At 40.8% G+C, this 23988-nt stretch overlaps 1 protein-coding gene across 1 annotated transcript in view; it reads left to right on the top strand.

Annotated features, from left to right (window-relative positions):
* LANCL3 (LanC like family member 3) overlaps nt 1-23967 on the top strand; it is a 105458-nt gene extending 81491 nt beyond the window's left edge. Inside the window, exons 2-5 of the mRNA XM_082717903.1 lie at nt 3808-3931; nt 6021-6218; nt 13422-13629; nt 20420-23967. Of these exons, the coding sequence (XP_082574029.1) occupies nt 3808-3931; nt 6021-6218; nt 13422-13629; nt 20420-20579 (690 nt within the window). The 3' untranslated portion in view covers nt 20580-23967. The remainder of the gene's footprint in view (nt 1-3807; nt 3932-6020; nt 6219-13421; nt 13630-20419) is intronic.
* Nucleotides 23968-23988: the final 21 nt, after the last annotated feature.

The raw sequence follows: 23988 nt of genomic DNA, 5'->3' as shown, positions 1-23988 counted from the left end.
TTTGTCTGTGGGCGTCATGTCATTTTGATATTCCTTAGTAGTCAAATGACTTGTTTCTTTTCTCTGAGCAGAAGCCCAGACTGCCACGTATGGTGGTAACAAAGAATTGGGGCCAAATAAATTGCTGGAGGGAAACACATAAATTAATATCAGATTCTTACTGTGTGTTTGGTGCGATCTAGGAGTGGCTTTCTGCATTCCGTGTAGATGAGCAATCACACACTCAGGACATTTTGGACCATTGCTTGATCACGTTGGCAGTGGTTGATCTATAGCTACCAAAGACCTCCACTTAAGAGGGCCTGTGGGCAGGCTTGCCTGGGAAAGAGGCCTGTGGTGAAGGAAGCTTTCTGTGGCTTGTTCATTTCATCCATTTCCTTAATGAAAGTCTCTGCTGGCCATGGAGATGGCTCAGTTACCATACAACCCTCAGGTGGGGTGAAGAAACATAGCATGGGCTTGAACTTCCTCTCAGCTCTTCAAACGCAGAGCCCAAGCCCATAGGAACTATTTCACCACAGACACCTCTGTGTGAGGATCGGTGAAGGGAATCAGTTCAACTAATGAAACTTTAAATCAAACTTGCTTTGTATTTTTGAGGTATCATAATTTATTTTAAATCAACGTAGAAGACAATTTATTTGAAGAACCAAATCCATCCAAGATAACAACGCACACATAGGCCTTAGGTGCTACAAATACAAGAGAGGGAATTTGGGTTTGTTTCGGCAAAGGCCCGATGGGCAGGGAGGCCCTCTCTGCCATCTTATCACTTCCCCCCCCCCCACTGCAAATGCCACTTCCTCATTCCCTGGGCCTTGTTGTTTCCGAAGCACCGTGGCCCTCTTCTCAGAAACACGGAGGCCATCTTAGAGGTAGTGTGTGTGCTTAAGAGCACGTTCCTGTGTGTTGTCTCCAGGCTGAAGAGATGCCTGAGAGAGCAGACAGATGAGGAAAGGACAAGCCCCTCCCACCGCATCTCTTCTTTCTGTGCTATTTGCTCAGGGGGAAGAAAACTGCACGCTCTTCCTCAGTATTCCTCCTCCACACACTTTTGACGAGCACTGTTTTCACTTTTTATTTGCTGATCAATGAGCCCAAGGGTAGGTCTTGTCTGTTCCCAGAGATAAAGAACTGCATGCATAACTGGTCTTTATCCAGCCAAACTAGCACCGTTTCTCTTTGTTTTTCACAGTGTTTCTGAGAGATAAGAGGAAACCATGCAGACATGATGATTGACCAGGGAGGTTTTGAAATACTTTGTAAACTCTATTCTGAGCTGTGGATTAGGGATGGAAAGAAAGGAAGAGGGCACCACATGTAATCTAAGTTGATTTTTTTTCCTGCATTTAAAACAAGCACGTGAACACACACACACACACACACACACACACATGCAGAGAGAGAGAGAGAAAAACATGAATAAATGCTCAGCTGAGGAAAGAATAAGCTGATTTTCAATTAGTAGCATAAAAGTAAAATAAGGAGAATTTTAGTAATTCAAATGAATACGTACCCTGAAGATTCAATGATCTTTTCCTATCGAAGAAATATTTCTTTTCATATGGATTCAGGACCGATATTGGTAGACAGAACCTAAGTTCATCTGAAGAGCCAGATATATTGCCAGGAAGATGTGGGTTGGGACCAGGTTAGAGTCCTATGAAATGCATGCTGTTCGAGGCTCTTAGCATGTTTCTGAGAGCAGGCCAACCTGGAGGCGTGGTTGGAGGGGGAATAGAAGCTTTTAAGTAGAGTAAGACTCAATGTAACATCAGCTAGCACTGATAAAGGCACAAAGGGAAAGATGTTTTCAACAGCAAATGAAAATTTAGGGTAGCAATTTGAATAGAGGCAGGGTAGAAAATCCTTTAGGAGAAATTTGCTGCTCAGCTCTGCTCAGACCCAAGGTTGAGCCTTGAAATGATGGCAGTGATGTCTGGGAAGATAGAGTCTTCGGGAATTTTAGGCAGAAAGGAGGAGTACAGCCAAGAGACAGAGGTAGGTTGCTTATAGAAGGTAAATTTAAGTTGAAAGCCACAACATCATTATTGCTGAGCAACCAGAAGGAAATGAGTTAGTAAAGTCTTGGTGAAGCTGAACCGTGCTTCCTTGTCTGTATTACGTACTCTGCATTACTCTGTCCACTCTGTCCACCCTTAAGCTCATGGACTTAAATTGCTCTATGGTAGACTTTTGGCTATATCTTATCTCCAGTGCTGGAAGTGAGTTCCCTGTAGGGAAAAAAACATGTCCCAGGTTTTCTAGAATTTCCCCCATAATACCGGGTATAGGACCTCACTGGAATGGTCACTCAGTAAGTGTTAATTTGGCAGAATTAATTAATGAACAGCCTCCTCTTTATGTAATTAATTTCCCAAATTAATTGCTAGATTGGAGGAGGCCAAAATCTGGATTATATTTTGCCCTTCTCATGTTGAGTAGATCAGAGGAGCAAAACCCTGCAAAGAAAGAAAGAGAGGCAAGGGGGAGAGGGAAAGAAAAAAATCAGTAGTACTTTATTTCAGAAGGAATTGGTGAGTATAATGGTAGATACCAGGCAGAAAGATTTTGTGTGTGAGTCTTAGGAGAGGAGCCAAAATCCAATGGACTTTTCTTTGATCTTAGAGTCATTCCGTCAGACCAAGGCTGAACTTCAGATGATTCTTGAAGGGGCAGGTAGGGGGCAGACAATGGCCACGGTTATTCTGACTGGTACTTTTCTGGTACAGAAGTGCGTTTCCGGAAGGTTGGCTTCATGAGAGCAGAGGTCTTGGCTATCTTTTCTTTGTCATACCTCCAGCATCTAGAACAGCTTTCCTGCCATGCAGTAGGGGCTTAAGAAATAATTGTGGAAGGAGGGGAAAGAGGAGGGCTCTGCTTTTCATGCCAGTAAAAACCTGGCGCTTATTTACTTCCAGAGGCCCCCTCAGGTTCGGTCTTAGGAACTGAGGATACCAAGAAGGTGAGAAGCCATAGTCTTGGGGCATCTTGATTATCTAGTAGAGAGAGACAGGGACAGAGGCATAACACCCCAGGTGGTAAGTGCTCCCCCAAAGAGTCATGGTGAGATAGAAGGAATGAGCCAGAGGGAGGTGGGCAGAACCTCTCATGCCTAAGTAGAATCCTAATAAACTCAACACTACTTTGTAGGCTCGAGAACATTTTCATCTCTAGGGTCCTAAAACGGACCATGGGTAGATTGAGTGAAATGTGGAAGCCCGCAAGTCATTGCGTGTCAGTCATCTTCTATTCAGAGTGCGTTTGACATTGGAAGTGAGTTTTGCCTTGGTACTTATTGGACTTTGGTTTCATTCTGGGGTGCAAAGGCCACCGTCTGTCATGCAGCGGCCTGTTGTAGCACTGTGGCTTTATAAGCAGTCTAAATGACACAAACCGAAGGTCCGTTGTCTGGGCCAGACCTGCGCCGCACACTGGGAGTGACAGCTTTGTTAAGCATGATCCATTAGGCCCAGTCTTTGTTCTTCTCTTGTGCAAGTTCTTGTTCCTGTGACAAGGATTAATAACATGACCACAGTAAAGTGGTCTTGGCATTTTATAAAAGCCTAGGGCAATAAAAGTGTGTGTTTCCCATCAACACAGCAAATTTTCTGAAGAGAGTGGATAAACTTGACAACAAAAAGAGAATCAGTTATTTAAAAAAAGAAGTCACTGCTGGCTAAGCTTGTTTTTGTAAGAGGAAAAGGATTTGGGGAATATGCTGATGGACCTTAATGAAAAAATCCAGTGTCTGTGGAAAAAAAGAAGATCTTGATTTGACTTTTGCTTCTTGATTTCCTTACTTAGGTACTGACCCCAGCACAGATCAAATCAATTTGCCAGGCGATTCTGGACTCTGGGAAGCAGTATGCCATGAAAAAAAGGAAACCATTCCCTCTGATGTATTCTTACTATGGAACTGAGTACTTGGGTGAGTGAAAGTGTTGGCAAAGCCCTCTAATATCCACACTGACTAAAAACTAGAAGATTCCATTTTTGTTATAGGTCATCACTATTCATTTAACTAGAAACACTTAAAAATGCGGTGTAGAACCAAATATTGACAGATTCTACAAATCACAATTTAATGTTTGTTCTCATAGTCTGACAGAAAGGTATTTTAATGATTTGCTTTCACTAAAGACTGAAGTCCATATTCTAGATTGTGAGTTCATGGGCTGAATGTCACCAAAAGTTTGTGACTGGTTTACACATTCTTTGCCAATGGTGCCTCAGCACAGGGGAACAGGATGAAGCCACTGACATTTCCAAGTGTTTAATATTCATGGATTAATAACAGACTCCTGATTCATAATGGCTACTTTTGTGATAAGAGGCCTGGAGAGTGAAGATTAGTTACTCCCCTCTTGAATCTCTCAGTGGCTGCCCATCACTCCTGAGTATAACTTACAGGCCACCCACTTTGCAGATCTCCCTTTCGTGGTTCTGCCCTGCCTAACCTCCTACAAGCAAAGTGTCCTCAGATCTTCCAAGTCTTTGTGCCTGTTGCTTTTGCCAGAATGCCCGGCCTCCCCCAACCCCTTCAACTTAGCTGGAATACTTACACCTAGACTTCAAGGCTGATCAGACATCAGAGCTGTGGAGAAACTTTGTGCTTTTGGAAAAAGGGTTTATTGAGTCCTCTCTGGAGAACCATTTACACATTTCAGGCTTTACCCTGAAGCAAAATCGGTTAGTGTCAGGTCACCCTGCTACACGTTTGCTGGAGCCTTCCTTTATCACATCACACTGTAATCAGTGGTTCGCCTGTCCAACCGCCTCAGCGGGCTTTATGCCCCTTCAGGAGGAGGACTTTTGCCCACTCATCTTTGTGATCCCCGGACATTTGCCAATGACCCGCACATAAGGAGGGTGCCCAACTTCGCCAGCGAGCTTACAGACTAGAAGTTCTCTGAGAGTTTTCTCCAAGGAGCTTTAAGTTCCTATCTGACTTTCTCTAGAATCAGACCTTGAGATAAGGATTTGGGTATTAATTAATGGCTTATTTGGGAGGTGATCCTTGAAAGTGTCGCTAAAGGAATGAAGAGGTGAGATAGGGTAGAGAAAGAGGTTAATAAGGGATGTAAGAGTGAACAGCTGTGGATAACTGAGGCTTAGTTCTATTGGGGACCCTGAAGACTGTCTAGAACATGCCTCAGAATTGTTGTACCTCACTGGTGAGGGAGCTGAGATATTCATCTACCAACTCCCTGCTTCCTGGGTGAAGGGCTGTTCCCAGACCTGTTAATTCCCTAGGATTTCAGTCCTGCCCCTGTGGGCTGGGCATACCCCTGTGGCCAGAGAAAACCTCAGGCAGAAGGATAAATGCTTGAGGTAGAAGGTGAGGAGGAGAAGTGCCCCAGAATGGTGAGTGTGGGCGAGGTGATGGGTAGGGCCCTGGCAGTGTCTGCTAGAGTTCCTTAATAGAGCTATTCCTTTCACTATCTATCTTCTTAGAGAAATTAACATTCTAGCCATTTACATGTATAGCACAAATCAGATTGCTATCTAATGCATAAATATTTTCCTGGGAAGCTTTTTTACCCAACAAAAATCCAGTGAAAGAAAGGTACCTTCAAGTATTATGACTAAATTTTAGGAAGAATTTTTATTTTATTTATTAGGGGCGCATTTTTATCCCCTATTAAAAAGTTTTATTTATTGGAGGGGCAAAGGGAGAGAGAGAGACTGTTAGTTAGACCTCTTGCTGAGTGCAAAGCCTGATGCAGGGCTTGATCTCAGGACCCTGAGATCATGACCTAAGCTGAAACCAAGAGTTGGATGCTTAACTGACCTGAGCAACCTAGGCGCCCCGGAAGAATAATTTTTGACTGGACAAAACTGAGGCCATTTTTGGAGAGTTCAAGTGCCTGAGTGCAAAGAGAAAGCTGAGTTTACTGTGTCTGCCTTCAAGTAATATTGCCATTCTTTTTTTTTAATACTATGATTATCTTTTCCCTAAATTAAATGAGCTGTGCTCCCAGTTATGTGAATTAATTATGCTTTGTTTCTTGATACAGGAGCAGCTCATGGCCTGTCGTCCATTCTCCAGATGCTTCTGTCTTACCACGAGCACCTCAAGCCCTCTGATCAGGAGCTGGTGTGGCAGAGTGTGGACTTCCTCATGGAGCAGGAACAGAACTGCAACTGGCCGCCTGAGCTCGGCGAGGCCATCGAGAGAGAGAACGAGCTGGTGCACTGGTGCCACGGAGCCCCAGGTCTCACCCACACTATTATCTGAAAACATTAGCCAAAGAGAGCTGTCTTTTCTGAGGAGTCAGGGTATTTCTCCTGTTAGGTCATCACTACATGAGCTAAAAAGGTCGAGACGAAGTTTGTCAAACCAAAAAAAGTCTTGATCTGTAAAGGATCTTCAGAACAGATGTTGTAATTTTTTTTTAAGTTTTTATTTATTTGACACAGAGAGAGAAAGCGAGAGAGGGAACACAAGCAGGGGGAATGGGAGAGGGAGAAGCAGACCCCCCACTGAACAGGAAACCCGATTCGGGGCTCGATCCCAGGGTCCTAGGGATCATGACCTGAGCCGAAGGCAGCCGCTTTAACAGCTGAGCCACCCAGGCGCCCCTGATACTGTAATTTTAAAAATATATGATCTATAGCTATTTGTGTATAGGTTAAACTAGCACTGTCCTATAACATATAATATGAACCACATAAGAAATTAAATTTTTAGTAGCCCCATTAAAAATGTAAACAGAAACTAGTGAAAGGAATCTTAATAGTATATATTTTATAACCCAGGATACCCCAAGTATTATTTCCACATGCAACCAATTTAAAACTCGAGATATTTCAGTTTTTTCCATATTAAAGTGTTTGAAAGCTAGTGTATATTTTATATTAACACCCCACCTCAATTCCCACTAGCCACATGGCAAGGGCTCAATATCTGTGCTGAACAGTATAAATCTGGAGGCTGCTAATTCAAGATGTGGGCCCTGGACCAGGGGCAGGGGCAACGTGGGAGCTGGTTAGAAATGCAGAACCTCAGGCTCCATCCCAGATGCACTGAATCAGAATCTGCATGTTAACAAGATCCCTGCATGATTTATATGCACATTAAAGTTCGAGATGCACTATTCCATAATTTTTCAATGAGGATTTCCATCATCACCTAATAAAAAGTCTAGAGAACTGAGGAGCCATCTGCAGTGAACTCTCTGGAATTGAGCCTAGAAACTTATCAGACTCCATCTCTTCTTTTTTTTCCTTCCTTCCTTTCTTTCTTTAAATCCCATTATACTGTTAATTAGGCTTCCTGAGGAACAACTTGAAAGAAATTAAATTCAAATAAATCAATTAATTTCAGCTAATTGGCCAAGGGAGAGATTGAAAATACCAAAATAACACAAAAGTTTTAGATTAGGAGTCGATATAATTTTCTTTTCTTTGCCAAAGATTTTATTTATTTATTTGAGAGAGAGAATGAGAGTCAGCAGGAGGAGGGCCAGAGGGAGAAGCAGGCTCCCTGCTGAGCAGGGAGCCTGGCACAAGGCTCAATCCCGGGACTCTGAGATCATGACCTGAGCCAAAGGCAGACGCGTAACTGACTGAGAGCCACCCTGGTGCCCCAGGAGTGGATTTAATTTTCAAGGCTATGCTTCAGTGCCATGATATATTCGATTTCTCTTTAGTCTGTTACCTGATTTTTATGATTTCCTTTCCACTCCTTACCTAATTAATCTTCTGTAATCCAACTGCGATTTCATTTTCTCTTCAATACAGTTTGAGTTGAAGAGGAAGTTTTAGCTCACTGGCCATGCTCTCTCCGCCTGCCACATTCACCTAAGGAAGGGACTTCAAAGCCTCTTGTGTGTGCTCGTACCAGCGCGTTGCGCATTACATCCAGGCTAATTCCCGCTGGTGATGACTTGAGCCCATTTCTTCTGGCTTTGAACTTTCTGGAGAAAAACAAGTTATTTACCATTCTGGAAATGATATCGCTTCATGTTAGGCTCAGCACTCCCATATCCCATTTCCCTTTAATCATTCTCAGGGATGGTATCTGGCTATCCTCAAGCACCCCCAGAATCCTTGAATTTTGGAGGTGTCCCAAGTTAAATACAGAATATTTTAGAGGCGGGGCGCCTGGATGGCTCAATGGGTTAAGCAGCTGCCTTCGGCTCGGGTCATGATCTCAGGGTCCTGGGATCGAGCCCCGCATGGGGCTCTCTGCTCCGCAGGGAGCCTGCTTCCCTCTCTCTCTCTCTCTCTCTCTCTCTGCCTGCCTCTCTGCCTGCTTGTGATCTCTGTCTGTCAAATAAATAAATAAAATCTTTAAAAAAAAAGAATATTTTAGAGGGACTCAATGTACTAGGAAAAGCATTGCAAAGGATGGGAAGATAATCCTTTAAAATGAGTGACTGGGTCAGTTAATCGATGGGGGTGTCTTTGTGGAGAGGTTATTCCATCCTCTTTGTACACCACATTCCTTCTGTCTTTGTAAATCCTGTACTGTAACCGTATGGTGTAGGATTTATCACCTTGGGGGCTTTATTTGTCCTCATATATCATTCACGTTCTGTGTCTTCGTAAGATTAAACATAAGGTGCAGAGCAAACTCATTAAACCAACCCCCATATCCACTGAACTACCAGAAATAAGCCAACTCACAAATGAATAGAGAACCAACTGGGGGCCCATTCTGCATGCCAACCTGCACTCCCCCCTCAAGGGTATTGGTCTTCCTTTTATGAGATGTCCTGAAAACAGCGTAAGTGTGATTATAAATCTGGTGAGTACACGTTAAAGACCACCAAGATGGCAACACTTGAACTCCCTCAAAATTCTAACAAAAGATGACTTAGAAAAATTATTTTCACTTGTTGGAGGGAAACGTTTTTTGAGAGTAGATTTATGAACAGCGCAGATGGTTTGGGGCAGCAGACTGATTCCGTGAATCAAAACCTGCCGGAGATAATGCAAATGTGGAACTTCATCAGCTCTACCTGATCTCCCCCTATAATTGTTTCCTATCAACTAGTTCTTCGCCCCACCTCTACAGGTGACAGACAGCCCTCGTTATCATGTAGGCAGTATGGAAATAGTTCTTGCCTCGAGGTTAATAACTTTGGGTTCTAATCGCAGCTCCAACGCTAACCACTAAATGACCTTGAGAAAACCACTCTGTGCCTTTCGTGGCTTTGTTTCTCCATCTGTGAAAAGAGTATGTGGAGACGGAACAGTGAAAGTCAGTCGTTTGATCACTGCAGATCCCCTTCGTTCTGTGGACCTTTGCCCCTCCTGATGGACACGCCCCAAAAGATCTGCAGATGCCTCGCATTTAGAAATAACCAGTGTAGCGTCTTGTTTTTCTCACTAAATGCACCGAAGTATAGCAGGCAGATCCATCTGACCTCTTCATAGCCTTAATGATTCTGAAATACAGGATGAGAGCCATTTACAAAATCATTAAACAAATGCCACGGCTAAAATAAACTCTGGGTTGCGTTATGTTACATCATTACCGTGGTAACACTGACTGTGCATTTCCTTTCCGCTGTGTGAAACGCAGGTGTGGCTAGTTTTTAAAATCATTTCACAAGGGCTCCTGGGTATGTGACTTTGACTAGAGAACAAGGGCTTCTCCAGGGTGGGTGTCATTGGTCACTAAGGGTTGTCACACACCGTGCGATGCGGGTCTCATTGAAATGACAGACCCAGAACGGACCTGTGCGGTGATGCTCCAATCTGTTCAAACTACGTGTACCAAGCGAGCTGTCACGAGGCTCTGCTAGATTGCAAGCTTTCACAGGCTTAGCTTCTCAAACCATACTTCTTAAGTAATAATTTCTTTCCCCAGCGTTTGGTAAACATGTGTATCGTTGCTGACTTAGGTTTCTTATCGGTGCACAATAATCAGTGTTCTGGTGACAAAATGACACAGTTCCTATCAAAAGCAAAGAAACCCAACATTCCTTCCTTTTAGATTAAGCAGCCTTATTATGGATTTCAGTAGGTCAGGTTAGAAGACAAGGCGTTTAGAAGTCTTTCAAGGTCCTTTCCATGTATCACTGTGTGATTCAGGCTGTAGGAAAGGTCCTTTGTCTCTGGCCAGAACCCTCGGATCGATAGCTATTAAGCTGACTTGGGCTAATGGCCTGGCACAGCCATCGGACCCTATCAGCCCTTCTTGCTTCCACACCTCGTCTCCGCAGTGGTGTCAGCCTGTGCTGGGGTGAGAAAGGAGTCATTATAAAGCCAGCAGGTGTTTGTGGAGCCCTTGCCATGTCAATCACCAGGCCATAGAACAGGGGACCAAAGGTGGACAAAATAGAGTTCCCGCCCGTGGGTAATTTGCACTGTTCTAGGGGAATAGAAACATAGTTGTAATATGATATTGTATCAGTGCTCAGGTTTGTGTAGGGAATGATGGGAACTCAGAAAAGGGATTCCTGGTACCCCTCCAGGTTTAGGAAAGGTTTCCTGGAGGCAGTGATGCCTAAGGTGAGCTGGCCAGGGCAAGAAAGTTGGGAAGATTATACCAAGAAAAGTCAGTCAGAGGCTTGGAACTACATAGTAAAGGAAGGGGAACTGTGGGGAGTGTTAGTTTTACTGAAGCAAAGAGCTTCAAGTAGGTAATGGAGGAGACATTGGCAGTGAACAGAACACGACCTGAGTCACAGAGGGCTCTTTGTACCTCAGCTGGAGACTAGCTTCACCTGGCTTCTGAGTGGATGCTAAGAGGCATAGATGACACCTCAGAGTTGGTCCGTCCTGAGGCAGCAGAGCTGACCTTTGGTCTCCCCGTGTTAGCCAGTCTTTGGCTGAAATCTCCTGGGGAGGTGGGCTTATAGCATAGCCTCTCCTTTGGCTGAGTGCAAATCTCCCAAGAAGCGGGCAGCTGAGAGCTTTATTAGCAGCCAACTCATAGCATCTAGGAAATGCGGCACCTGCAGGTAAGGTAGAGGCAATCCAGCAGAGCACCAAGGGCTCCCAGTTCACCTGGCGAAATCCTCCTCCTCTTTGATAGTCAGACCAGATGGTATCACTCCCCCTAGTGGGCCTTTCCTACCTCTAGGGGTGGGTTAGGAGCCTTCCTGTGTGTTCCATGACAGCTCTACTTCCCCTCAGATAACTTAGTGCCTCCAGTTAGATCGTAAGCATTATGAAGGGAAGGGTTTTTTAAAACCTTAGCACCTACTACTGTACTTGGTATACAGTAGATGCTCAGTTACTACCTAAACAACGACCACATCCTTTGAGCCTTTTATTAGCCTCTTTGCCATCTTTCTAACATGATCAGCTTATAGTTACCCCGTTGTGCTTGTTTAGGTCTCTCTTGACACCAGTGTGGGACATTTTCTCTAATACTAACCACATTATTAAAAATAAAAACCAACGAATCTACAACAAAATCCCTCCCACTGGGAGGGATTGCCCACAGAATACAGTTCATGCTGCCTAAGTGGACTTGTAAAACCATCCATAACGTGAACCCAATCCACACTTCCATCTCCCTGTCCTGTTGGTTAGAACACTGCACTACGTCTTCATGCGGATTGTGTGCCGTGGCTCCAAATCTTTGCCCTTGTTGATCCTGGTGCCTAGAATGCTCTCTCTAACTCATTTTGGGCCTAGAGTTTCCTATGCATCCTGTAAAATCCTAAAGAAAGCCCTGCTTCTATCCCAGGCCTCTCCCAACTGTCTCCCTCAGGGAACTTCCACTTTTTTGATTCCTGTAGGGTTATTGACAACACCATTCAATTTAGGCTCCAACAGCATGATGAAATGTATGTCCTATGATGTATTGTTCACATGCACAAATTTTTCTCTCCCTTTCTAGACAGTACCTTCCTTAAGGTCAGGAATCTTGTTTAGCATTTATTTCATAGAACCCAAGGCCAGGACTGGTTACATAATTTGGGGGGGCCCAGCGCAAAGTGAAAATGCAGCCTTCTTTAAAAAACCAATTACTAACTTCAAGATGGTAACAGCAGAGTATTAAACCCAGCTTGAGGTCTTCTGGAGGCCCTTGGAGACTATATAGGTCACATACCCATGAAACAAGTCCTGCTTAGGGCTATGTATGCAGTAATCAATGATCACTTAAAAATGAATGGATACAGTGAATGAAAAAATGTGTAATTAACTAAGTTCAATTCTTTTAAAATCTTCTTTTAGCTTGTGGAAGACACTTTGTTCCTAGAACTGAAGAAGGACAATAGGCTATAGGTGACCATTGTCAGTAGTTGACCAGAAAGCCTTAGCTGAGAAGAGCTTCTGGTTATGTGTTAACCATAGGAAGTGTTAGAGAATAAATTCTAAAAGAGAACACAATCTTGACTCATACAAACATAAAATAAACATAGGTCAACAATTTTATTTAGCTCATTAATTAATGAAGGAGCCGGAAAGGTGTTAGAGCTGGTTTCAAAGGAAAATTACAGGAGCAGACATATTTACGAGCCATTGGGAGTGTCGACGTGGATTTGCTTACTAGATGCAAAACCAGCTGCTACCACAAAGGCTGAGGGAAGTCAAAACCACCTCTCCCAGAGAGAATGCGATTTTCTAGGAATAGGAATGATTTACATTACTATCAGTTGTCTACAAGGTAATTTCTGTCTCCACAGAGTTGTATAATAGCCTGGTGGAAAGACAGTGAGAGGCCAAGATAACCCTGATGGAAGTCCAGTCTTTCCCTCTTTAGGAGAGAGGTAGAGGCCGTGTGGGAGAGGGAGAGATCTGGTGTTACTAATCTCTCTGAATATGAGCATCTGGAACTTGGGGGAACTCATTTTCATGAATAGCTGTCACTCCTCTTGTTTCTGTTCCTGCCTGTGTAATTGAGATTGCCTCTGCTGAGGGGGTTTGGAAGGCAGATGTCTTCCTTTGGAACAATCGAGTAGGGAAGGACTCGCTCCATGGCTGGAGTAGAAGTCTTGGCCAGGTCGTTTGGGATCATTGTTTTTTTCTGGAAGGACTCCCAGTTTTGCCTGAAGAAAATGTGTATAGTTATAAGCACGTTAACAGTGGAAATGCCGAACCTCTGAGGGGGCATGGGCAGACTGTATAAACTCTTAGCCATTTCAAATAGCCAGATATGCCGAATGCTTAGCAGAGTATCCATCGTTAAATCTTAACCCATTTGTCAATTATGGGTTGTATCACTCTTGTTCTTGTTGCTCTGTCTCTGGGGGCCAATACCACAATACAATTCAAACAACTAAATCTCGCAGGTAAAATAAGACTAGAAGATTCTAGAGCACTGTTACTGAAAACGTGGTTTCCAGAAGGGCGCTTGTTAGAAAAACATAATCTCAGGCCTCACCTCAGACCCACCATATTAGCACGGGTGTTAGACACTGGTGATGTGTGAGCCTTTTACAGAGTGTTGGAGAAGTTCCCCGTAGGATAAGGCTCCAAAGTCACCTCTAATATCTCCAATGTTTTCACAGGAATTGCCTATCTGTTTGCCAAAGCTTATCTGGTTTCCAAAAAACCACAGTACCTGGACACCTGTATTCGGTGTGGGGAACTTACGTGGCAGAAGGGCCTGCTGAAGAAGGGGCCAGGGATTTGCCACGGGGTGGCCGGCAGCGCTTACGTCTTCCTGCTGCTCTACCGTCTCACCGGAAACTCCAAATACATCTACCGGGCGCAAAGGTCAGCTGATTGTCACGTGGATTGTTCTTTGTTTTTTCCTAAACGTGAATCGAATTCATGTTCTGAATAGGAGTTAGAGTCCCATGGTTTGGAAAGTGAAAAATGCGTCAACTGTGCACTCTAGCAATGTGCTTCTCTTTCGAGGTGACAGTGTTACCACTTTCTTAGTTCTCCTCTCAGAGATCCAGTATGTATGTGTATACAAGTGAATAGGCGGGCTGTATATCTGAAGTTTTGTCCCTCTTTTTTTATACAAGTTGTAGCACCTTGCTATCTGAGCAGTCACCCTAGACCAGTACACGAGCAACTCTTCATTGTTACTGTTGTGTAATATTACATCATACAAATGACCCAGAGTTTAGTTACCAGGTCCTTGTAGAGGGATATGTGCATTATTTCCAATATTTTACGTTACAAATCATGCTGTCATGAATAACCTTGTATATATATCATTTTTCCCATGTATGGGTCCATCTGAAAGATAAAGCCCTAGAAATGGAATTGCTGGGCCAAAGGGTATGTATATTTGAGATTGTTTTTTTATTTCACATGACATCTGTCCTCTTAACATTTTCTTTAAATATGTATTTATGTATTTGAGAGAGAACACGAGCAGGAGGGGCAGAGGGAGAGGGATAGAATCTGAAGCAGACTCTGCACTGAATGCGGAGCCCCGTGCAGGGCTCGAACCCACAACTCTGAGATCGTGACCTGAGCCAAAACCAAGAGTCCAATGATTAACTGACTGTGCTCCCCAGGTGCCCCCCCTTAACATACTTTTAAGTGTTAGCTGTAGGCAGTGTTGTACAGTGCATCTCTAGAATTCATTCATCTTGCACAGCTGAAACTTTATACCCATTGAGCAACAACTTTCCATGTTCCCCCTCTGTCTCCAGTGTCTGGCTACCACCATTCTATTCTTGACTTCTACGAATTGGGCTAGTGTAGATACCTCATATAAGTGTTACCATGCAGTATTTGTCTTTTTTGGAACCTGCTTATTTCACTTACCATAATGTCCTCATTTAGAACAGTATCTGACACATAACTGCAATGTAAGTGTTCACTGTTATTATTACTAAAAATTAGAGTTCTATCACTTGAGACATTTCTCAATGCATAAATGCATGTCCATATATCTATGCATATATAACCATGTATATATATATAAATATTAATAAGATCCTACTATCATGTATATATAATAGTACTATACATGTGATTTACAGCTAATGATTTTAAATTAACAATTTCCAAGGACATCCTTCATTTCAGTTTCTATAGATCTAGCTCATTGTTTAAATGACTGTACAGTTATTCATTATAGATGTACCATGATTAATTTCACCAGTCTTTAAGTAATGAACAGTTGGTACCTGTGTGATCTTTATAGATAACAAAAAAATTGTCCCAGATATCTAGTACATACATTTCTGTGTTCTTGTGCAAGCATTTCTTGTCACAGAAATTTTAGAATTGAAGTCATTAGACCCATTGGTATTCCTGGCCTATTCTTTTGCCTATTTTTATCCTATTGTGATGCTTAGCTTGAGGATTGTAACTCTCTGTTACAATATATGCTGTGAACATTTTCCTATGTTGCCATTTCTCTTTCAACTTAGCTTGTGGTCTTTTGCCAGACCAAAATTTTGAGTATTTTTCTTGATAAACTTTCAAGATTTCCGGATTTTGTGCTATACTTAAAAAGACTGTTCCTACTCCAAGATTACAAAAACATCAGTTTATTTGACTTTTAGTACCTTTGTGATTTTAACTTTTCACAAAAATAAAATTTATACCTCCTTCACTCATTTGTCCCACCCACTTAAAAGTTACCTTAACTTTCAAATCTTTGATTAATCTAGAACTTACTTTTTCTAATGGTGTTATCTGGGTATCTGTCTTTGTGTTTTTTAATGAAAAAACAAAACGTTCCAATAATATCTATTGACGAATTACCCCAATGATTTGAAATGTCAAATTTATCATAAGCTATTTATATAAATGTTTGTTTCTGGACTTGCCATATTTTATTATTCATTTTCTCTCATTCATTCTTCCCATTGTATTTTATTATTATTATTATTATTTTTAAATATTTATTTATTTATTTGACAGGCAGATCACAAGTAGGCAGAGAAGCAGTCAGGGGTGGGGGGAAGCAGGGTCCCTGCTGCACAGAGAGCACAATGCGGGGCTGGATCCCAGGACCCTGAGATCATGATCTGAGCCGAAGGCAGAGGCTTTAACCCACTGAGCGACCCAGGCACCCCCTTCACATTGTATTTTAGAATCAGTTTTCAGATTTAAAAAAATTCTGTGGCCATTTGATTGGAATTTCCATAAATTTATATGTTACTTTAGGGAGAATTAACATCTTTAGAATATTGTTTTCCTATCCAGGAATGTGGTATGTTTTCCCTTTATTTAAGTTTTTAGAAATGTCATTTGGTAAGGTTTTGATCTTATGAAGAAGCTCTTTCATGTTTCTTGTTAATTTTATTCCTAGGTATTTTATGTTTCCAGGTTTGTGAGCACAATCTTTATTGCAGTTTAGCAAGCTAAGATGCACTTCTTTCCTAGAAATCTGCATTGTTATAAATGTCTTAGTTTTGATAGATGTCATGATATATCTGGCCATCTTTCTGAACTCCATTACTGTTTCTATTAGATTTTCATTAGAGTCCATTGGGTTTTCTAAATAGATGGACATATTTGCAAGTAATTACAATTTTGTTACTTGCTTCTTCCTTTGTATTCTCCTCCACCTCCCCCATTGCATGGGTTGGAATCTCCATAAAAATGTTCATTAATGGAGGCAATAGTAATGATGATTTTATTAAGAATGCTTCCATGTTTCACCATGACCTTTGAAATTTGCTTCTTAGGATGTATATCGTGTCAGATTATGACACTCCTCTGTTCAGGAAAATCCAGTGGCTTCCCATATGACTCAGAGTAAAAGCCGAAGTCTGTCCTCTGAACAAAAGGCGCTACAGGATCTTGCCTCCCATTGCCTCTGTGATGTCATCTACTCTTTTCCACCTAGTTCTTTCTACCACAGTGGCTTCCTGTTGGTTCTTTGAAGGTGCCAAGTGCAACCTACCTCACAGTCTTTGAAGTTTTGGTTCCCCCACCTGTAATGCTCCCTTTCCTAGGCACCTGAATTCATTCAGACCTTCACTCTAAAGTCATTTTCTCACAAAGGTTTTCCCAAGCCAACTTAGCTAATATTCAATGTGTATATATATACACACATGTATATATGTGCATATATATACACACCACATATATATATACACACACACTTATACATACATTTATTCCAGGTTATATATATATATATATATATATATATATATATATATTTTATATATGTATAAATATAAATATATATATGAAATACCCTTTATGACATTTTCCAGTAGGAACTAAAGGAAAAATACTAACATATGTCAGGCCTCCATTCGGAGCTTCATTGTTCAGGAATTCCTTTAACATATTTTCATTCACGGCTCCCTAATCTGTTTGGTTGCAGCCTGACCCTTTATTTCCCAAATGTAGAAAAAGAAAGTCCTTTTGAATTCTGTCTAGACTAATGCAGTATCACCTTTGGGACTGGTTTCCTCAGAGATTGTCAGGCCCTAGAAAGCCTAGTAAAAAAGGACCAAAACAACCCCTCTATTTTTCTGGCAGACCCATCCTAGCTTACAGAGTTTTAGTTATGAGGTTCTGGGGCCCAGGGCCCTTCAGACAGGTTCCATTTTTCACTTCCAGGTAGAGCCTGAAAATGTGCGGGTCATATCTGAATATTTGTGGGACATTGCATTTAATTGCTTTAGTGTACTGAAATTTCCATTTTATTGTAATTCAAAGTTAAATATTCTATGGCCCAAACTGGGGAAACCTCCTAAATTTTGGCAGTTCCTAAAACACTAATGTCAGACTATATGTACCTTCCTGTAATAAACATTACTTGGTCACCGGTTGAAATGTATAGTTGGAGAAAAATAGTTGATAATGGTTTCAGTTTCTTCCATCATATTTAATTATTTAGGGTTTCTGCCTCTTCTTGAATTAATTTTTGTAGTGAATATATTTCTATAAAAGCTTTTAGTTCATATGAATTTTCAAATGTTTGATGTAAAACCTTAACAGTGTAGTTCCATGGTATTTTAAATTTCCCATGCCTGTGATTATGTACCTTTTTGCATTCCTAATGGTTTTCCTTTTTGGTCAGACACCAGCATTTTGTCTATGTCATTCAGCCTTTTAAGGAACTGGCTTTTGGTTTTGTTTATTGATCCTTTTTGTGCTTCATTTGCTTCTTCATTCATAGAAACTTTCTGCCTTTATTTTTTCTAGTGTTCCTTTCCTTTTGTATTTTCTACTGTTAAAAAAAATGCTTCATTAGAATACCTTACATCTTTCTGATAATAACAATAATGAAATTCTCAGATGAATGGATTTCCCAGAGTTCAATTCTTATCTAATCAATAGGTTTTGATATGTAATGTTCTCAGTGTCTATAGTTCTTTTTAGTTCTAGAATTACCATTCTGACTTCTATTTTGACAGCATTTTTTAGAAAATTGAATTTGCTAGCTTGAATTTTGCATCACTGGGTAGAATTGGGGAGCAATCATTTTCATCTTGTTTATCTTTTTTTAATTCAAATTCCATTAGTCATTTTCACTTGAATGGGATAACACACTATACCCGTCAGAACACAATGAAACTGCTACTCCCATATATTGCTGGTCTATTTACTCTTATAAAATGCTATATATCATTTAGAAATTATTTTGAAAAGCACAAAAAAGTGTTTATCATATTACATTAAGTAAAATGTAGGATACTAAATATTATACAGACTATCATTTCAATACTGTGCTAAATAAATCAAAGCTTAGGGGGGAAAAGGGTCAGGAGGAGAAAGAGCAAAATTAACTATGGGTTTCTTTTTAGGTACGGTGGAATGTTTGTCTCTGTTTCACAAACATTCCACTATGTTTATGTGAAAAACGATATTTACCATATATCAGATGCTTGCCATATGCTCAGAGCCTAATATATGGTATCTTTAATCTTTACAGGTCATCTTACACAACTCTGCAACTTCACCATTTTAAAGTCAGATTAAGAAATTTGCCAAAGGTCATATAACATGAAATTATCAGAGTTGGGGATCTCAGCTCCAAAGCCCTTCCTCTTTCTGCTCTACCAGGGCTTCGTAATCTAGGGTTTGTGAATTTACTTGAGAAAAGCCTTATATTTCAAACTGAAATGGAGCATTACCTTCAATTCTGGACGTGGGTAATAAGCCACAGGAGAATTAGTGCTAGCCGTGACTCTCACCAGTAGAAGTCACAGCTATTCTCATGCCGTATTGCTCTTGTTGCAGATATTATGAAATATATTTGACTCTCGTAACTACTAAAAATGTCAGCAGTTATTGGACTCAGTGCGAGATCTTGTGCTTTAATGTGTTAATGAAGAATCCATATATTATTATTTCACAAATTTGGTTTTACAACTTTTGCTAACTGTGCCTTGATAGAACTAATTTCCTTGGGAATCCTGTGTATTTTATTTTCTGTATTTGAAGACTTTTTTTCTGGGAGGAGTACAGACTGTGAAATGATGCATGGCACCGGAAAGCTTATGGCTCCTCGAAGCTATACTTTGAAGTTTCATGGCATAATGACAAATTTCGAATTAACTCTCAAGAGACATCATCATTCTACTGTTTAAAATTTTAAACTCCATTTAAAAATTGTTGCATATTCAGGAAAACAGTTGAGAGAAAAATTGTACCGAACAGAATTGCAATATGTTTCCTGCTGACTTATTTTAAGCTGCTGTTGATAAATTCAAAAGCCCTAAAAAGATCAAATAAGTAATTACTCTTCATGGACGCCCCCCCCCCCACATACACTCACTCACACACACACACACACACACTCACACAGTAGCAATAATCTAAATTTATGGCAGTATCAGCTCTCAGGCCTTACCCATCTGTGAGTTCCTCTGAATTGGTGATTGGATTGCGTCATTAACAGAAACCAATAGAGCAGGTCCGAAAAGACAGAACACAGGTCACAACACTTTCAAAGTTCTTAAGTACTATAAATGTTACTCATTGTAAAGAATTTGAATAGGATTTGTGGCAAATGCAGGTAGAAGAAAAAGGATCTTTCATTGAGAATCTGGAGGCTAGTGATTTGTTTTTAAGGCAGATGTCCTAAAAATAATCTATCTTGTAGCTGAGTTTGCTATTTGATGTCATGATTATAAAATGTTGCTTGCCTTTTCCCATTCATCTTATTCCTTTGTTTGCCCAAAGCACAGATTGTATAAAATCTTGCCCATTTATTTTCACAGTCTCTGCTCTCTGTCACATATAAATGAAACCTAGCTCAGAAATGATATGACTGCAGAAACACAGTGTATTTACTCTTTTAAAGGAACAGTCATACATCAGTTTGCTTCTATTCCAAGTAAATAAAAATATGGTTATTTATCTCTTTTTCTTTTAATTATGAATGGCAGAAGGAATGAAATCCACAGAAAATACCAAACTGCTTTGCTTTGCAAACTCTGACAGTAGTTGAATTTGCTTGTCAACACAATTTGTTGTGAAACACACACAATTATATAACAGATCTTCTCTCTCTTTTTTTTTTTAAACAGAGAAAAAGTCTTTCTTGAAATATTAAGCAACTCAAGGCCAATAATCTGGAAACCCTCGTGTTAAAACTGTTCATATGTTCTTCTTCTTCTCATAGGTTTGCTGAGTTTTTATTTACGGAGGAATTCAAGGCCGGCTCTCGTGTCCTTGAAAGTATATACAGCTTGTATGAGGGATTCTCCGGGACCGTGTGCTTTCTGATCGATCTGCTGCAGCCCAATCAGGCTGAGTTCCCTCTCTTCAGCGTCTTTGTCTAGAAGGCTCCATCTCCCACTGTGGCCCTGCAGAAGGTCCCTGAGATTTCCCGAGCCTACCCGAGGCAGTTTCCACATAAGCCACATTCAATGGTATCACAACCATGAGCCTTAACATTGCCGCCAGAGGAAGGAAGGCAGGGAGAAGGCAGGTGAATGCAACATGATACCAGACGGAAGGAGGAACAGTTTGAGAACCTGCAGAATTAAGACCCCACAGCTCTTCTAAACACCGCAGAGACTTAAAGTTTCAGGGAATAGTTGTGAAACCAGAGATCAGAGGAAAAAAGGAAAGAGAAATCATCCGTTTTTTTCAGTTATGGCATAGAAAACAAAGCTGAAATGTGGACTATGTCGATAAGATGCCAGTACTTTTGCAATTGGAAAGAGAATTTGGCCATTTGTGGGTGCCCTCCACCCCTACATTCAGAAATAAACACAATAAAAAACCAAAGTAATTGCCCAGCTGCAAATTGCTAGGAAAGATAAAATGTCAGATTGCTGAAGGACAAAAAAGGAAACTCTTGGTTGTCCTAGGCCTTTACTTGTTCAAATTCATGTTTTTACTGAATGGAGAAATTTGCAGATGAATCTCTATCTTTAATCATTATCTGGGCCCTTCAAAGGAAACATATCATAACCTTTTATTTTTGAAGATTTCGTTTTTAAGTAATCGCTATGCCCAGTGTGGGGCTCAAACTCACAAAACTCAGTTTAAGTACTGAAATTTGAAGGGTCTAACATCTCTTTTGGGCCTAACATCTCTTTTCCTCGTTCCCTTTTCTTTCCTAAAGCTCAATTAGAATAGTAAAATTCATAGACTAGCAAATACTGTAGCAAGTGTTGCAGTCAAGTATTTTTCTCAATTTGAAATGTGAGCTGTGTCTTCTCTATTGTTAATTTGTATTAAAATGCTTATGTAATCCCTATGAAGCTATTAGCTGAACTGTAAAATACACTTGTGGCAAAAATTGCTCATCTCAAAGATCAGGGTAGCCACTACAAAGTTATGTCGTTTCTGCCTTTCATGGAATACTAGGTCTCCTGGGACAGGCAGACCCTGGCTGAGAATGAGACCTAGTGATGGTGAAAAGAACATTGCCAAAGTTCATGCTGTTAGATTAAGAGATGAGTGAACTCGTTGGCTGATCGCCGTAGTCCTCAAGACACAGGCTCCACTAGAAACTGTCTACAGTCCCCACTGAGCCAAGCTGTCATATTAAATTCTACCCTGCTATAGACATGTAGAAATTGTAAAACTACTTCAGGTAAATAGGGGTTTGCAGAATACAGTAGGAACACCTGTCAGGTCAACGTGAGCTTACCCAGTTCCTAGAATTTGTTAACTGGCGATTTCATACATCGGAGTAAGGAGGGACTTGTGTGCCATACAAGATTTAAGAATTATTGAAATAGTCATCAAATATTTGCATATATGTGATAGATGAAAAATATATGTGTGTATTCTGCATCTATCTCCATGTAAACCCAAACACTTATTAATTCAGTAATTCCTAACTTCTTGCTTTATAGATAAACTGGGAGGAGTTGGGAATACTCTGTTGCCTAAAATGTGTGTGTGTTTGTGTGTGTATGTGTTGACATGTATGTGTGTGCCATGTGCTGTGTGTGTGTGTGTGTGTGTGCATTTGTGCACACTTATTTTCCTGGGAAGAGGTTCTCTAGCATTTACAAGATTCTCAAAGAATCTGTTGGCACTCATCAGAACAAGCAAGGACAAAATGGTTTTGAAAAACATGCACCTTTTTCATTTATTATTTCATTTTCATATCCTCAGATATAAATAGATGAAATTGGCTTCACTTGTTCATTTTGAAAATACTCAGGCTGGAGCAACATCACATAAATAACAGCTTCAGATGACTCTCAAAGCTGGGTTCTAGAAATTCTTTCATGAATAGTCGAGGCCCTCTCAGAAAGCCTTAAGGCAAAATGCCTTCTGTGGAGTAGTCTCCTTTTGAAATGATAGTGGTATACCTGTTTTTCAGCATCTGGTTTCAATGCATTCTCTTTGGCCTCTAAAGGCTGAAAGTAATAAGCATCCAATATACCGGGCTTTGTGCAATACATGTTTTTTTCATCATCCGCCAAACCTTCAAGATGATTTAGGTAATTGATCCAAAGTCTCACAGCTGGGACGGGGCAGAATGAAAATTCAAATCCGGGGTTTCCCTTCACGAGTATGTTTGTTCAGTCTTCTAGACTAGAATCTGGGGATACAGCAGTAAACCAAAGTCCCTTCTAGAAGGTACCTTTGGTTTCTGTTTGCTGATCCTTTCACCGTTCATTTTGACACCTGAAATCTAAAGCCCTAAGAAGGGATAATGTAGTTTGACATATGAGTTTCATTTCTAGGAACTTCAGGACAACTGGGCACATTCATCCTTGCCCACCCTCTTAAGGTCTAGCAGGGTAACCATGACATTGTGCTGACCCTTCCGAAAAGGCAATCCTTTTGTGTGTCAAATCCAAGCAAAGGCCATGTTTGAGTGTTTCTTTATGAGTTGACACCTGGCTAAATGAGAAACAAGGGTAAGCTTGTTTAGCACTTAAACATGCTGAAAGTTTTCATTTTCCTGAAAGAGTTGAATTGTAGCTTTTGCGAGACCCTCTTCTATCTTGTATTCTCAAGAAAAGGGAAAACACCCTTAAGTGTTGCAGTAGAAAGCATGGCATGTCACTTCTTATTTCCTTAACCAACTTGTTCCCTTCTAAGCAGTTACGTCCTTTTCGGAATACGTGCTTAGGCAGGTTGCCTGGTGAAGGCTGCAGGGACATTTTCACCACCACTAGTGTAATTTTAACATTAGTTACTATATGTGGCATGAATAGTTATAAACCCCGAAGGTAACAGTGGAAATATGTGAGGATAGACTGAAAGCATCTCTCCACAGTGGGGAGACTGGAATATACTTTAAGAATGGGAAGTTTTGGAGAATATTACAACTCTGTGAATTTGTTTCATTAACACAATTATGGACCTTCTCTTCCACACATACTCCCAAATATCATATATTTTGCCCAATCGCATTTCAGCCATCAGTTTTTGCTTTTTTGCTCCATTTGTAACCTAATAACTGAGGTTCAACAAGCAGGTTTTTCAGCATAGATACCCTCTATGATTCTTCAGGCAACTGACGACACTACTAGGATAATAGTATTTACTTTCTGGTCATTTGAGAAACAGTCATTTTGTTGGACTGTGTTAAATAGCAACTCTTTCATGGCACTATATAATTAACTTCCTTTGACGCACTAAGATTTTAATCAAGGTAGTATTCAAATTGTTTCAATTCCTGTAGAGAACAAATCTCAATAATATCAGTGCAACTTATGCAAGCTTGTGATTTATAACCATGCTGAGGAACACATAAAGCCTTCTCCACCTCAC

Source organism: Mustela nivalis (genome assembly GCF_964662115.1).
Source record: "Mustela nivalis genome assembly, chromosome: X".
Lineage (NCBI taxonomy): Eukaryota > Metazoa > Chordata > Mammalia > Carnivora > Mustelidae > Mustela > Mustela nivalis.
Note: the sequence above shows the minus strand (reverse complement) of the source record. Positions and strands in the feature narration are given on the sequence as shown.